The 17075-nt window shown below is 36.9% G+C and overlaps 1 protein-coding gene across 3 annotated transcripts in view; it reads left to right on the top strand.

Annotated features, from left to right (window-relative positions):
- Positions 1 to 17075, top strand: part of TXNDC16 (thioredoxin domain containing 16) — a 130532-nt gene that overhangs the window by 89875 nt on the left and 23582 nt on the right. For 2 of the 3 annotated variants that reach the window (XM_039469220.2, XM_039469221.2), the window contains exons 19-20: positions 14752 to 14912; positions 16065 to 16255. In XM_039469220.2, coding sequence (XP_039325154.1) covers positions 14752 to 14912; positions 16065 to 16255 — 352 coding nt within the window. Of the gene's footprint in view, positions 1 to 14751; positions 14913 to 15651; positions 15685 to 16064; positions 16256 to 17075 lie in introns of those variants that run through there. The other variant, XM_074393931.1, reaches the window with a different exon arrangement.

Here is a 17075-nt window from a genome sequence, read left to right on the forward strand (position 1 = left end):
TTCAAATCCAGGAAATAAAGAGAACACCATAAAGATATTCCTCAAGAAGAGCAACCCCAAGGCACCTAATTGTCAGATTCACCAGAGTTGAAATGAAGGAAAAACTCCCAAGGGCAGCCAGAGAGAAAGGTTGAGTCACCCACAGAGGAAGACCATCAGACTCACAGCGGGTCTCTCTGCAGAAACCCTACAAGCTAGAAGGGAGTGTGGGCCAGTATTAAACATGCTTAAAGAAAAAAACTTTCAACCTGGAATTTCATATCCGGCCAAACTAAGCTTTGTAAGTGAAGGAGAAACAAAATCCTTTACAGACAAGCAATTGCTGAGTGATTTCATCACAAGACCTGCCTTACAAGAGCTACTGAAGGAAGTACTAAACAGGAAACAGAACAACCAGTACCAGCCACTGCAAAAATGTACCAAGTGGTAAAGAACAATGATACAATGAAGAAGCCACATCAACTAACGGGCAAAACAACAAGCCAGTAACAAAATGGCAGGATCAAATTCAAACATAACAATATTGACGTTGAATGTAAAAGGCATAAATGCCCCAATCAAAAGACACTGGCAAACTGGATAAAAAGTCAAGACCCATCGGTGTGTTGTATGCAGGAGACCCATCTCACAGGAAAAGACTCACATAGACTCAAAGTAAAGGGATGGAAGAAGATTTACCAAGCAAATGGAGAGCAAAAAAAAGCAGGAGTAGCAATCCCAGTCTCTGGTAAAATAGACTTTAAACCAACAAAGATCAAAAGGGACAAAGGGCATTACATAATGGTAAAAGGATCAATGCAACAAGAAGAGCTAACTCTCCTAAATATACATGCACCTAATGCAGGAGCACCCAGATGCATAAAGCAAATTCTTAATGACCTACAAAGAGACTTAGACTCCCACACAATAATAGTGGGATACTTTAACACTCCACTGACAATATTGGACAGATCAATGGGACAAAAAGTCAACAAGGATATCCAGGACTTGAATGCAGCTTCGGACCAAGCAAACCTAATAGGCATTTACAGGGCACTCCACCACAAGTCCACAGAATACACATTCTCAGCACCACATTGTACTTACTCCAAAATTGACCACATACATGGAAGTAAATCATTCCTCAGCAAATGCAAAAGAATGGAAATCATAGCAAACAGTCTCTCAGACCACAGTGCAATCAAATTAAAACTCAGGATTAAGAAAAGCACTCAAAACTGCACCATCACATGGAAACTGAAGAACTTGCTCGTGAATGACGAATGGATAAACAATGAGATGAAGGCAGAAATAAAAATGTTCTTTGAAACCAATGAGAATGAAGACACAATGTACCAGATCCTATGGGACACATTTAAAGTAGTGTCTAGAGGGAAATTTATAGCAATAAATGCCCATATGAGAAACAAGGAAATAAATCAACATACCCTATCATCAAAATTGAAAGAGCTAGAGGAGCAAGATCAAAAAAACTGAAAAGCAAGCAGAAGACAAGAAATAACTAAGATCAGAGCAGAGCTGAAGGAGACAGAGACACAAAAATCTGTTCAAAAAATCAATAAATCCAGGAGCTGTTTTTTGAACAGATCGACAAAATAGACCACTAGCTAGTAATAAAAAAGAGAGAAGACTCAAATAGATGCAATAAAAAACTAAAAAGGGAGATCACCACTGATTCCTCAGAAATACAAACTACCATCAGAGATTACTACAAACAACTCTATGCACGTAAACCAGTCATCTGGAAGAAATGGATAAATTCCTGGACACTTGCACACTCCCAAGACTAAGCCAAACAACAGAAAGAAAGAACTTCAAGGACAAAAAGGACGTCCACTCAGAGACCCCATCTGAAAGTCACCAACTACAAAGACCACAGGTAGATAAATCCACAAAGATGGGAAGAAACAAACACAAAAAGGATGAAAACACCCAAAATCAGAATGCCTCTCCTCCTCGAAGGGATCACCACTCCTCACCAGCAAGGGAACAAGGCAGGATGGAGAATGAGTCTGATGAATTGACAGTAACAGAGGAGCAAGATCAAAAAAAAAAAAAAAAAAAACACTCAAATGCTAGCAGAAGACAAGAAATAACTAAGATCAGAGAAGAACTGAAGGAGACAGAGACACAAAAAATCCTTAAAAAAAAATCAGTAAATCCAAGAGCTGGTTTTTTGAAAAGATCAACGAAATAGACCACTAGCCAGATTAAATAAAAAAGAAAACAGAGAATAATCAAATAGATGCAATAAAAAAAAATAAACATGATATCACCACAGATTCCACAGAAATACAAGCCACCATCAGAGATTACTACAAACAACTCTATGCACATAAACCAGTAAACCTGGGTAAATTCCTGGACGCTTACACACTCCCAAGGCTAAACCAGGAAGAAGTCGAAACCCTGAATACAACAGTAACAAGGGCTGAAGTTGAGGCAGCAATTAATAGCTTACCAACCAAAAAAAAGCTCGGGTCCAGATGGGTTCACAGCCGAATTCTACCAGACATACAAAGAGGAGCTGGTACCACTCATTCTGAAACCATTCCAAACAATCCAAAAAGAGGGAATCCTTCCCAGATCATTTTATGAGACCAACATCATCCTGTTACCAAAACCCGGCAGAGACTCAACAAGAAAAGAAAACTTCAGGCCAATATCCATGATGAACATAGATGCAAAAATCTTCAATAAAATACTGGCAAACTGACTGCAACAGTACATCAAAAAGTTTATCCATCATGATCAAGTAAGCTTCATCCCGGGGATGCAAGGCTGGTCCAACATATACAAGCCTATAAACGTAATTCACTACCTAAACAGAACCAAAGACAAAAAAACCACATGATTATCTCAAAAGATGCAGAGAAGGCCTTTGACAAAATTCAACAGCCATTTATGCTACAGAGTTGTTTCAGCTCCTTACATATTTGAGTTATTAATCCCTTGTCAGATGGGCAGTGTGCAGATATTTTCTCCCATTCTGTGGGTTGTCTCTCCATTTTGTTGATTGTGGCCTTTACTGTGCAGGAGCATTTAATCTTTTTTAGTTGTGTCTCTGCCAGGTTTTGGTAACAGGATGATGTTGGTCTCATAGAAAGACTTAGAGAGGATTCCCTCTTTTTGTATTGTTTGGAATAGTTTCAACAGGAATGGTACCAGTTCTTCTTTGTATGTATGGTAGAAATAAGCTGTGAACCTGTCCAGACCTGGAATTTTTTTGGTTGGTAGGCTATTAATTGCTGCCTCAACTTCAGACTTTATTGGTCTATTCAGGTTTCAACTTCTTCTGGTCAGGTACGTTTAAGGCTGCTGCAGTGGAACTCATAACCACCTTTTAATCCCAGGTGCCCTATCCCAGGAAGATGGGGCTTCATTTATAAGTCCCTAACGTGCTGTTGCCTTTTTTCAGAGATGTCCTGCCCAGCGAGGAGGTAGCCTAGTTACAGTCTGCCAGCTGGGCTGAGCTGCCGTGGGCTCTGCCCAGCTGCTGTGTGAACTTCCTTGCAGTTTTGTTCATAGGGGTATAGTTAGAACTGCCTTAGTAATGGCAGTCTGCCTCAGTAATGGCGGACTGTCTCTGTAATGGCGGACTGCCTCGGTAATGGTGGATTGCCTTGGTAATGGCAGACTGCCTTGGTAATGGTGGACTGCCTTCTTAATGTGGACTGCCTCGGTAGTGGTGGACTGCCTTGGTAATGGTGGATGCCCTTCTTCCCACAGAGCTGGACTGTTCCGGGTCCAGCTGTGCTTGCTTTGAAACTCTCAGTTCAGAGCATTTCAGATTGCTGGTCTTTGTGGGGGGTGGGACCAGCTGAGCCAGATCACCTGGCTCCCTGTTTCAGCCCCCTTTTTTCAGTTGAACAGGTGACTCTGTCTCCCAGGCATTCCAGGCACCAATTGAAATGGTGCCCAGATTTGTGTGAGTTTTTGTGTGGAGACCTGCTATTCCAGCTGAATCAGCCATACTGGAGACTTGTGGCACCTTTCAGCCCAGGAATCTCCTGGTCTGTGGGCAGTAAAAATTCATTTGGAAATGCAGTGATTACTCACCCTCTGTGTTTTTGCTGGGAACTGCAATCCAGAGCTGTTCATATTCAACTATCTTGGTTCATCTCCCTGTTCTTATTCGACTATCTTGGATCATCTCCCAGTTTTGTTCTTTTATGCTTAGGGTAGCTTTGTCTTTTCTGGGTCTTTTGTGAATCCATATGAATTTTAGAATTACTTTTTTCTATTTCTGTGAAGAATGTCATTGGTATTTTGATAGGGCTTACACTAAATCTTTAGTTATTTTGAGTATTAAGGACATTTTAACAACAGTGATTCAGTCCATCAGCATAGGATATCTTCTATTTTTTGTGTGTCATGTTTAGTGTCTTACATCAGTGTTTTATAGTTTTCATTGTAGAGCTCTTTCACTTTTTTAGTTAATTCCTGGATATTTAATTTTATTTGTGGCTATTGTAAATGAGATTATTTTCTAGGTTTCTTTTTCAGATTGTTCACTGTTGGCATATAAAAATGCTGCTGATTTTTGTATTTTGATTTGTCTTGCAACTTTACCAAATTTGTCAGTTTGAATAGTTTTCATTAGTCTTCAGATTTTTCCAAATACAAGGTTATCATCTGCAAACAAAGATAACTTGATTTTCTCCTTTCCTTTTTGGATGCCCTTTATTTCTTTGTCTTGTTTCATGGATGTTTTATATTGTTCTCTTCATTTCAATTTCATTTATTTCCACTCTGATGTTTATTCTTTCTTTTTTTTCTGCTAATCTTGGGTTTGGTTTCCTCTTGCTTTTCTAGTTCTTTAAGTATATCATTGGGTTGTTTATTTGAAGTTTTTCTACTTCTTGATGTAGGTGCTTATTGCTGTAAACTTTCCTCTTAGTACTGCTTTCAGTGTATCTCATGGGTTTGGGTATGGTTTTTTCCAGGAAATTTTAAATTTTCTTTTTTAATTTCTTCATTGACCCCACTGGTCATTCAGGAGCATATTGTTTAATTTCTGTGTGTTTGTATAGTTTCCAGAATTCCTCTTGTTACTGATTTATAGTTTTATTCCATTGTGGTCAGTGAAGATGCTTGATATTTTAGTTTTTTAAAACCATTTTAAGACTTGTTTTGTGACTTAACATAAGGTCTATTCTTGATTATGATCCATGTGCTCAGGAAAAGAATGTGTATCTGTAGCCATGGGATGAGATGTTCTGTAAATATCTATTAGGCCCATTTTATCTTTAGTGCAGATTAAGTCTGATGTTTCTTTGCTAATTTCCCATCAGGAAGACTTGTCCAATGCTGAAAGTGGGTCATCGAAATCTTCAGCTGTTACTGTTTTGGAGTCTATTTCTATCTTTGGCCCTAATAATACTTGCTTTATATGCCCCAGTGCTCCAGTGTTGGGTGCATATATATTTACAATCGTTATATCCTCTTGCTGAATCTACTCCTTTATCATTACATAGTGACCTTGTTTTTTTCTTCTTATACTTTTTGTCTTGAAATCTATTTTGTCTGATATTAGTATAGTGACTCTTGATCTTTTTTGGTTTCCATTGTCATGGATTATCTTTTTCCATCCTTTTATTTTCAGTCTTTGTGTATCATTAGGGGTGAAGTGTGTAACTAATCATGGGATTTTGTTTTTTTTGTTTGTTTGTTTCTTTTTTTTTTTAATATCTCTTCAGCCATTCTGTGTCTTTTGATTGGAGAGTTTAGTCTGTTTACATTTAATGTTATTGTTTATAAGTAAGGACTTACTCCTGCCATTTTGTTATTTGTTCTCTGGTTGTTCTGCAGTCTTCTTTCCTGTCTTCTTTTTAGTGAAGGTGATTTTCTCTGGTGATATGATTTTTTTTTTTTTTTTTTTTTTTTTTTTTTTTGAGACCGAGTTTCACTCTTGTTACCCAGGCTGCAGTGCAATGGCGCAATCTCGGCTCACTGCAACCTCTGCCTCCTGGGTTCAGGCAATTCTCCTGCCTCAGCCTCCTGAGTAGCTGGAATTACAGGCATGTGCCACCATGCCCAGCTACTTTTTTTTTTTTTTTTTTGTATTTTTAGTAGAGACGGGGTTTCACCATGTTGACCAGGATGGTCTCGATCTCTTGACCTCATGATCCACCTGCCTTGGCCTCCCCAAGTGCTGGGATTACAGGCTTGAGCCACCGCACCCGGCCTCTGGTGATACATGATTTTGTGTGTGTGTGTGTGTGTGTGTGTGTGTGTGCGTGCGTGCGCGCATGCTTGTTTTGTTTTCTGAAGTTACCATGATGCCTGTAAATACTATCTTGTAACTTGTTATTTTAAGCCAATAACAACACTGTTTGCATAAACAAACAAATAAGCAAAGGAAAACTAATAAAAATTCTACACTCTATCAAGTTAAACTCTAGTATAACTTTGTCTCCTGCTTTTTTAAAAATTGTTTCTGTTTTTATCTTATTGTACTATCTGTTTCTTGAAAAATTTTTGTGATTATTGTTTTTATTGGTTCATTGTTTAGTCTTTTCTACTTAAGAGTAGTTTACACAGCATAGTTAAGCATTATAATATTCTGTGTTTTACTGTGTACTTATCATTAGCAGTGAATTTTGTACTTTTAGATAAGTTTTTATTGCTCTTTAATGTCCTTTTCTTTCTGATTGAAGCATTCTCTTTAGCATTTCTTGTAGGACAGGTGTGGTATTGATGAAATTGATTTTGTTTGTCTGGGAAAGTTTTTATTTCTCCTTCATGTTTGAAGGATATTTTCACAAGATATACTACTCTAGGGAAAAGGTTTTTTTTTCTTTGGCACTTTAAATATGTCAAGTCACTGCCCTGTTCTGAAAAGTCTGCTGAAGCTCCATTGTATATTATATTTCTTTTCTCTTACTGCTTTTAGGATCCTTTTTTAAAATCCTTGACCTCTGGGAATTTGATTATGCCGTCAGGTAATAATCTTTGGGTTAAATCTGCATAGTGTTTTGTAACCTTCTTGTGCTTGGATACTCATACCTTTTTCTTCTAAGTTTGGGAGATTCTCTGTTACTATATTTTGAATAAACTCTACCCCTATCTCTTTCTCTACCTCTTCTTTAAGGCCAGTAACTCTTAGACTTGTCCTTTTGAGGCTATTTTCTAGATACCGTAGGCCCGTTTTTTTTTTTTTTTTTTTTTTTCGTTTCCTCTGATTGTATTTGAATAGTCTGTCTTCAGGCTCACTAATTCTTTCATCTGATTGATCAGTTCTGCTATTAAAGGACTCTGATGTATTCTTCAATATGTCAGTTGCATTTTTGAGCTCCATAATTTCTGCTTCTTTTTAATTATTTTAATCTCTGTCTTAAATTTATCAGATAGAATTCTGAATTCCTTCCCTGTGTTATCTTGAATTTCTTGGAATTTCCTCAAAACAGCTATTTTGATTTCTCTGTCTGAAAGGACACATATCTCTTTTTCTCCAAGATTGGTCTCTGGTGTCTTATTTGGCTCCTTTGGTGAGATCATTTTTTTTAGGACATTGTTGATACTGTTCAATCTTTGTGTCTGGGCATTAAAGAATTATGCACTTATTATAGTCATCCCAGTCTGTTCTTGTTTGTACCTGTCCTTCTTGGGAAGGCTTTCCAGTATGAAAGGACTTCAGTGTTGTGATTTAAACTGTATCTGCATCAGTCAGCCCCCAAATCCCAGCAGTAGTGTGGTTCTTGTGGGTTTATAGAAGTACCGCTTTCTGATGGTCTTAGACAAGATCTAGAAGAATTCCCAGAATTACCAGGCAGAGACTATTGTTCTCTCCTCTGACTTTTTCCCAAACAAATGGAGTTTCTCTCTTTGTTCTGAGCCACCTGGAGCTGGCGGTAGAGTGACACAAGCACTTTGGTGGCCACCACCTCTAGGACTGTGCTGGATCAGACCTGAAGTCAGCACAGTACTAAGTGTCTCCCTGGCTACTGCATATGTTCACTCAAGGCCCTGAGGCTCTAAAATCAGCAGGTGGCTAAGCCAGCTGGCCCTGTGTCCTTCCCTTTAGGATGGTGAGTTCCTCCAGACCAGGGTAGGTCTAGAGTTGCTGTCTGGGAACTAGGCACTAGAATCGAAAACTTTAGAAATCTACCTGGTGTTCCGTTGTACTGTGGCTAAGCTAGCACTAAAAGCATGAGATATAGTCCTTCCCACTCATCCATCCCATTTTGAAAGACAGAGGAGGCTTACCCCATGGCTACTGCTACCACAGGCCCACAGAGAGTACTGGCTGGCTACTGTTGATATTCCTTTAAGACCCAAGGGCTCTTCCATCAGCTTGTGGTGAATGCTGCCTGGCCTGGGGCTCATGCTTCAGGTTAATGGGCTCGCCTCTTTCCAGAGCAGGTCCAGAAATGCCATCCAAGAGCCAAGGCCTGGAATTGTGGTGCCCAAAAACCTGCTTGGTGTTCTACTCTTCTGTGACAGAGCTAGTACCTATTGTGCAAAACAAAGTCCCCTTTACTTTTCCCTCTACTTTCTCAAGCAAGAGTCTCACCCAATAGCCACAACAGCTAAGAATGCACTGAGTCTCACCTGAAGTCAGCAAGTCTTAGAGTCTCACTCAAGGCCTACAGTGTACTGTCTGGGCCCAAGGGCCCTTCACTTAGCAGGTGATGAATACTGCTTGGACTAGGTCTTTCCCTTAGAGGCAGTAGTTTTCCTTCTGGCCCAGGGTGTATCTAGAAATGTCATCTGATAGCTAGGACCTGGAAAGGGGACCTCACAACCCTGACTAGGCACCTGTCTCCCTGTGGCTAAGCTGGTAGCCAAGACGTAAGACAGTCTTCCCCAGTCTTTCCTTTCCGCTCCTTAAGCAGAAGGAAGGGGTCTCTTTTGGAGCCACAAGCTGTGCAGCCTGGGGTTAGAAGAGAGGTGGCGCCAGCACTTCCCTAGCCATCCTGGCTGGTATCTCAATAGGTTGTGTGTTTCTCTAGTCCGCTGGCTCTGAGCCAGTTCAGCCCCAGGATTCACCTACGATTTGCAGACTTTGTGGCCTAGACTGCCTTTCAAGCTTATTTGGGCCCCAGCACACTCCAGCCTGAGGTGACAAGTCTTGCCATAACTCGGGTTCTGACTTCTGGGATAGGCAGTTCTGCTCTGGCTAGAGGTGGTTTAAATACACCCTCTGTGGGTGAGCATCCACTGAGTTCAGTTTGGTTTTGCCTTCTGTTATAACAGGGCAGCCCTGAGTTCAATGCAGAGTCTCACAATTGCTGTGCTCTCCCTCTCCCAAAGATACAGATTCTCTCTTCATGCTGTGTGGCCACTGCCAGAGAATGGGGGAAAGGTAACATTCATTGATGATTCAAGACTGTTTTTCCTACTTCTTCAGTGCCTCTTTGAGTAATAATAAAGTTAAAACCAGGTATTGTGAGTACTCACCTGCTTTTTTTGTTTTTATGAAGGTGCTTTTTTATGTAGATAGTTGTTAAATTGGTGTCATTGCAGGGGAAGAGGGGATAACTGGTGGAGTATTCTAGTCTGCCATCTTGCTTCACCTTCCTGTTTATACAGTTTTAGAACAAAAAAATACGGTTTTATGGAAAGCTTTTTTGTATGTTTTACTTATACAGTCTTGCATCACTTAACAAAAGGGATATCTTCTGAGAAATGCATTGATAGGTGATTTTATCATATGAACTTTATAGAGTGTACTTACACAAACCTAGGGGATATAGCCTACTACATATCTACACTGTATGATATAGCATATTGCTCCTAGGCTACGAACTTGTACAACATGTTACTGTACTGAATACTATAGGCAGTTGTAATAATGATAAATATTTGTGTATCTAAACATAGAAAAGATACAGTAAAAACGTGGTATAATCTTATGGTACCACCATCTTACATGTACTCCATTGTTGACTGAAACATCATGTGATGCATGACTGTATAATAATGGATTGAAAGGCACAACAAATGTAACCTATATTACCTGATTTTAGTTGTTTTGCTTTTATATTAAACATAGCTAGAATATAATACATTTATACTTTTCTGTGTTTCTAAAGTGACTCAGGGAGCACTTTTATCAGCTATGGATACTGAATGAATATTGTTAGGTTTTTTGTGTTGATGATCTAAAGGACATTACATTTTAGGCTCAACTAAATGACTGCAGTCTTTATTAAGTCTTTTTGTGGTCTTGGTTCTGTCCTTTCTCTCCTCCTGTTAAAATTATAGGTTATAAATAATCAAATAATTGAGTTGATATGTTCATGATGTAGGTTTCTAAATTACTGATTAAAGTAACATGTCATAAGTAATTCCTTTAGCATATAATTGTGTAGTATTTTTGGAATTATTATAAACCTTTTACTTGGCTTTTTCAGATAATACAGAAAAGTATAAAGAAGAAAATTATAATCAACCATAACTTTTCTACCCAGGTTTAAGTTAGGAAATACATTTCCCCAAAATTAAAATTTTGTATGTGTCTGTGTGTCTTTTTATATTAATGGCATTTTCATCAAGTACTATAGATACACATATTGATTTTTAACATCTGCATAATATTGTTTACTAATGTACCAAAATTTATTTAGCCAATTTCCTCTTGATGGTTATTGAGGCTGTCTTTAGTTTTTGTTTCATTTTTAATTCAGGGAACATCCTTTTAGATAATCTTTGGATGTTAATCTGTGATTATGGATTTAGGTTAAATTTCTAGAATTTGAATTGCTTATCCAAAGTGTAGGCCGACTTTTGAGGCTTCTGATAACTGTTCTTGTATTGCCCTACAGAAGATTTGTATCATTTTACTCTTTTTATCTTCGCATAACTAGTGGTTAAAAATTGGTCTCTAATTTTTTAAAGATTATATTTGTTAAACCTTAGAAACATAGGAGAAACTGCATATCAAAATCTCTTTACGGTTACAGCAGATGTAATATGCATTGTGACTGTGTTTATTTCCAATGTTTTTATTTGTGATGTTCAACTTAATACTGAACAGTTATAAAAAAAAAGATTAAATAGGCTTTAGAGAGACTTTAGTTCCTTCATCTGGATGAGGAAAGAAAGTCGATGACTACAAGGTGAAGATTTTTTATTATGGTGTGAAGTTTTTATTTTAATGAACCTGATGACAAATTGGGCCAGATAAATAATGCTTAAATCTGAAATACACAGTAATTAACTATGCAAGCAATTGATACATTTAAGACTATTTCCTTTTAGCATTTTTCTCAGATAAATTGAATTCCTTTTTTATGCTTTTATTATTGACAAATTTATAATACCAGGACCCACACAGTTATAGTCTCTTATATACTCAAAAAGCCAAAGGTCACCTTCCAGGTACCACATTTGATGACCTCTTAACTGTGTTTCCCTTTAGCCTCTCAGTGGCAGACAAAACTGTTGTCTACACCATTCCTCCTTAAAATTCTTTTCTTCTGGCTTTTGTAATTCAGTCCTCTTTTATCCCTCTGACCACCCTCTGTCTCATTTATTCCCTAGAATTACATCTTCAACTCTTTTTTTTTCTGCTTTTGCTATGTTTTTTCTTTGGAAAATTTTATCCATACTTATAACTTCTACCATTACTACCAGCTGATGATCCTTAATTCTGAGTTTTTAATTTGAGAACTCCATTTCCTTCTAAACTCGCAGATCTGTTGGTCTTTCTTTTTTGACCAGATGTAGGAAAGAGCAGGGTCCTTCACTGGTCCTTCTTTTCTAGTGTCATCTTTTGGAAAACAGGCCTAATTGTGTCACCAATCTGATACAGAAATCATCTCAGTATTCCCAGGAGCTAGAATACTTATCAAGGCATTCCTCATCTGATCTTACAGCCATATTTACCTCTTGCATGCCTAACTCTGGCATCCTTCATTCTCACTATTCCCAAATATTATGTATGCTTTAATAGCTCTCAACCTATCCTCATGATGCTCCCTATGTCTGGAATCCCACTCAAGCACACACCTCAGTCTGTCAAGATCTTATTTATCCAGGGTCCAGCTCAAATATCAATTCCTAAAATCCATCTATGAGCTCCTTTACTGTATTAGTCAGGTTTCTCTAGAGGGACACAACTAATAGGATATATATATATATATATATATATATATATATATATACACACACATATATATATGAGTTAATTAAGTATTAACTCATAAGATCACAAGGTCCCTGCAAGCCAAGGAGCAAGGAGAGCCAGTCCAAGTCCAAAATTGAAGTACTTAGAGTCCGATGCTTGAGGGCAGGAAGTATCCAGCATAGGAGAAGATGTAGGCTGGGAGGCTAGGCTAGTCTAGTCTTTTCACTTTTTTTCAGCCTGCTTTATGTTCTAGCTGTGCTGGCAGCTGATTAGATGATACTCACCCAGATTAAGGTGGGTCTGCCTTTTCCATCCCACTGACTGAAATATTAATCTTCAGCAACACCCACACGGATAACACCCAAGATCAATACTTCGCATCCTTCAATCCAGTCAAGTTGACACTTAGTATTAACCATCATACCTACCTTGTGTTTTTAGCTTAATTTCAAACCGATAGGTTTTCTTATTGTCATGCATTATTTTTTTTTAATTATAGCAATCTATAGGCTCTTTTTCTGAAGTATGAACTCTTCGAAGGAAAGGAAAGGATCTTACTTCTTTATAGATTTAGTACCCAGCGTAACATCTTGAATTTTGTACTCAGTGTATGTTTGAATTGAGCAGTGGTAATTCTGTCTCACCTAATGTTTCTGCTTGTTCAATAAAAGATCTGTTAATATTTAGGAGAGGGATCTAACTCGTCTAGCAGATTAGAGGATGATAGCTAACACAAGAAGACAGCATAGAGGAATTTGGAGAAAAAGTGATCTAAGATTTAAGTCATGAAAGAGGAAGGTGTAAGAAGGAGATTGTGAGTGTGAGAGAAAGAATTCGAAGAAAAATGAGAATTGGTAAGTGTAAACTGCTTTAAGAACTGAATAGGGAAAGTTATATGCCAGAATTTAGCATTTCAGGATTAACTAGGACTGTAGTTAGAGGTGGTTGACACCATTAAAAACAAGTTCATCTGAATTTGTAGTGTGATCCAAAGAAAGGGAAAACTGGTAAGCAGAATACCTGGATTCTCTCCTTCCCCCTACTTAGCTGTGATGACTTTAGCAAGTTAGTCTCTGTGTCAGCTTCCTCATATGTCAACTGGGGGATACTTATCTGATTGATGTATCTAGCTCATAGGTGATCCAGAAGATGAAATAATGGACATGGGACTAAAAATGGAAACTGGTAGAAGGCTTTACTATTCTATGTCATTGCTATTTTTAATCCTAAATATATTAGCATTGTTGTTGCACTTTCCAATTCTCGTTACTATCAGCTTAGACAAATTGTCTTCTACAATTGTATTTTTAAATGGTTACCTTTTTTTTCCCCCTTTCAATTCCCTCATTTCACAGATTTTAAAATTGGGGTGCAGAGTGACTTGCTCAAAAGTTTTATTACTGTGACAATTCCATGAATCCTGACTTGTAATCAAGTGACTATTTAAGTCTACCCCAATACAGGAAAGTGTGAAAGAAAAAATAGAAAGGGAGAGAGGGGAGACAGTCGTTACTGCTAATATTAATATAATAGAATTTGGGGTCCTTTCTCTGAGTTGGAGGTGAGTAGAGAAAGGAAGTATTTGTAAGATAAAAAGAGTGTAGTGGCCAAGAGAAAGCTTCCCCTTTGTCCTCTGATGGTTCCATGTAAATAACTGACAAAAGGCAGATTAATAGGAGAAAAGACATACAAAATTTTATTTTAATGTGCATAGCATGGACAAATTGCAGGAGAATGATTATCTCCCTATCTTTTTTTTTTTTTTTTTTTTTTTTCCTTTTTTTGAGACAGAGTCTCACCCTGTTGCCCAGGCTGGAGTACCATGGAACAATCTCGGCTGACTGCAGCCTCCATCTCCTGGGTTTACGTGATTCTCCTGCTTCAGCCTCCCAAGTAGCTGGGATTGCAGGCGTGCACCACCACGCCCAGCTAATTTTTGTACTTTTAGTAGAGATGGGGTTTCGCCGTGTTGGCAAGGCTGGTCTCAACTCCTGACCTCAGGTGGTTTGTCTTCCTTGGCCTCCCAAAGTGCTGGGATTACAGGCGTAAACCACCACGCTTAGCCTCCTATCTTTTAATTAATAATAAAAATGATAAAAGGATTAGGTTTCTAATTTTGTATTAAATTAGTTATTTTAAACTCAAATGAGATTGGAGTTTGAATTTGTTTTAGCATATTTTTGGTTATTTTAATTATTTTAACCATAATATTGGAAAAAGTAAAATTGTGTCTATTCTTATTATTTTAAGTAATGATAGATGTTAAAGAAAGAAATATTTTTCCACCTTATAGTTCTCTTCAAAATTTTTGTGTTAAGAGGAAAAATATAACAAGAGTTTCTCACTTAACATATGTATATTGGTTAGTCCGGTCCAGACTTTAGCATAACAAATTATTAGAAGTGTTACATCTTGTAAAATAGGGGACTCCTTTAAATTAATTTATTCTCAAATTCTATAAGTAGTTTTATTTTGAAAATATTAAGATGAGGTGGGATTATATTAAATAATAAGATTGAGATTCATAGTTATTAATATAGTAAAATATCTACTTAAGTTAAAATGTGTTTGAATTACATTTTACAAACTAAAATTGAGCGATTTGAATGTTATTTTCTATTTTATGCATTATCATCCCTCATGCATTTTTTGTTTTTGTTACTCCTTTTCTTTGACAGCCAGAAATCACTGTGGAAAATCTTCCCAGTTATTTCAGACTTCAGAAACCATTGTTGATTTTGTTCAGTGATGGCAGCGTAAATCCTCAATATAAAAATGCAATATTGACACTGGTAAAGCAGAAATACTTGGATTCATTTACTCCTTGCTGGTTAAATCTGTAAGTATGTTTTTATTTTTCAATATGTAAGAGGTAAAGAAAGTGTAATAATTATTACATTTTCATTAGGAAACGAAACTCTCTATACCTTTGGAGTTAATTTTATGGAATCAAATATGTTGTCATATTTTAGTAACTAAATTCCCCCAAACGAGGTCCAAGATGACCTTATTTTAGATTGAATTTTATTCTACGGTAAAATTTTAAAAGCAATAATTGTTCTGACTTTTAAAAATAATTGATGCCCATTCAGAAAATTTGGCAAATACAGAAAGTGAACATTGTGATATTTTGGCTTTTTCCTTCAGTTCCTTTTTCTGTACTTCTGTATTTTTAAAGTTCAGACAGATTTCAGTACGTCCATCAGCAATATTTCCTAGTATGTTTTCTAGATGTATGGATTGTGTTACATTTGATGTCTGTGAACAAAATTCACAAATAATACACTGTTCCTTGTTCAGAATCATCAGATGAAAGACATATTTTATTCTTTAAACTCATTTGAAAAATAATAGAAATGGGGCAGTGTACATTTTTGCTGTGAAGTGCATTCTGCTTGAGGCAAAATTTTCCCAGATAATTATCATATAGATATCTAAGAGTAAAATAATACTTTATAAAATGTAGAATGTGTTCCACTAGGAAAACTAAGTATCTTTAACTTAGAGGTTTTTTTTATGAACATAATTATTTTTACTTCTTTAATTTGAAATTATTGCCTTCTTTTTCCTGAGAAAAGGCATGATTTTATGGAAAAGAAGCATTTATAAAAGTAAGTATCTCGTTATCTTCTAGTTATGTAATCATTTAATTTTTGAGCTGACATACGATCAGATACTTGGCCAAATGTTGGAAGGAAACTGTTGATTGTGTCAAGCCTAAATTGACAAGCCTTGGGGCTATGCCTGCTTTTTGTTAAAATTGTCATGGGCTGCCACTTTTCTCCTAAGTGCAACGAAGTGCCCATGTTAAAAAGAAACTTTTAAAGAATCCAGTAACATAGTTGTAGAACTCTTGGTTTTTAGGACATCTTTTCGTAAAGTGAACTTACTGGAATGATACTACCTAAAAGTTTAATGTTCTACAAACTACTGTTTTCATTTTTTTGTTGTAGAAAGAAACATTAACATGTTCAATTGTTCCCTTTTTCAGAAAGAATACTCCAGTGGGGAGAGGAATCTTGCGGGCATATTTTGATCCTCTGCCTCCTCTTCCTCTTATTGTTTTGGTGAATCTGCATTCAGGTGGCCAAGTATTTGCATTTCCTTCAGACCAGGCTATAATTGAAGAAAACCTTGTATTGTGGCTGAAGAAATTAGAAGCAGGGCTAGAAAATCCTATCAGTAAGTGTTCTGTTTTGTTTAATAGACATAGTTCTGCATTTTGTTCCATAAAGTTTAAACTCTAAATATACCTAAAGAATGGTAAGATGAGTTATTAAAATGCTGGTAGCATCGTCCATGTGGACAGTCTCCGATTGGGAGGCCAAAGGTGCAAGGCTTCAGTGAGCAGCTGCCCTATGAAGGCCTGTTTCTTGAATTTTAACATTAAGTCCATGTTGCTTGCATAGATCACCAGTGTATTCAAACATAGGATTTTGGTAATTTATGCCATTAAAAGAATTGTTACAGTGGGAGCTTTGGCCTATGAAAGCATAAGTCTTTAATCTATTTTTATAAAATTTAAAATTATAGAGTTCAGAAGATATTTCTTGTGTAGTTTTTTCATATGCATGCCATTTTTTCTTTTTATAACTGTAAGCAAATATGTTGTTTTATGGAAAATGACAATATTTTACAAATAGTAGATTATTATATGAAATTCTGGTTCTAGTACAGGCATACCTTAGAGATATTGTGGGTTCAGTTTGAGACCACCACAATAAGGTGAATATTGAAATAAAGCAAATCATACAAGTTTTTTTGGTTTCTGAGTGTATACAAAAGTAATGTTTACACTATGCTGTAGTCTATTAAATGCATAATAGCATTATGTCTAAAAAATGTTTTTACCTTAATTTTAAAATATTGCTTAAAATTGCTAATAATTATCTAAGCCTTCAGGGAATTCTAACGTTTTGGCTGATGAAGGAGGGTCTTGTCTCCACAGCCAAACTGACAAGTGGTGGTTGCTGAACTGCTGAAGATTGGGCTGTGGCAGTTC

Source organism: Saimiri boliviensis, chromosome 2 (assembly GCF_048565385.1).
Source record: "Saimiri boliviensis isolate mSaiBol1 chromosome 2, mSaiBol1.pri, whole genome shotgun sequence".
Lineage (NCBI taxonomy): Eukaryota > Metazoa > Chordata > Mammalia > Primates > Cebidae > Saimiri > Saimiri boliviensis.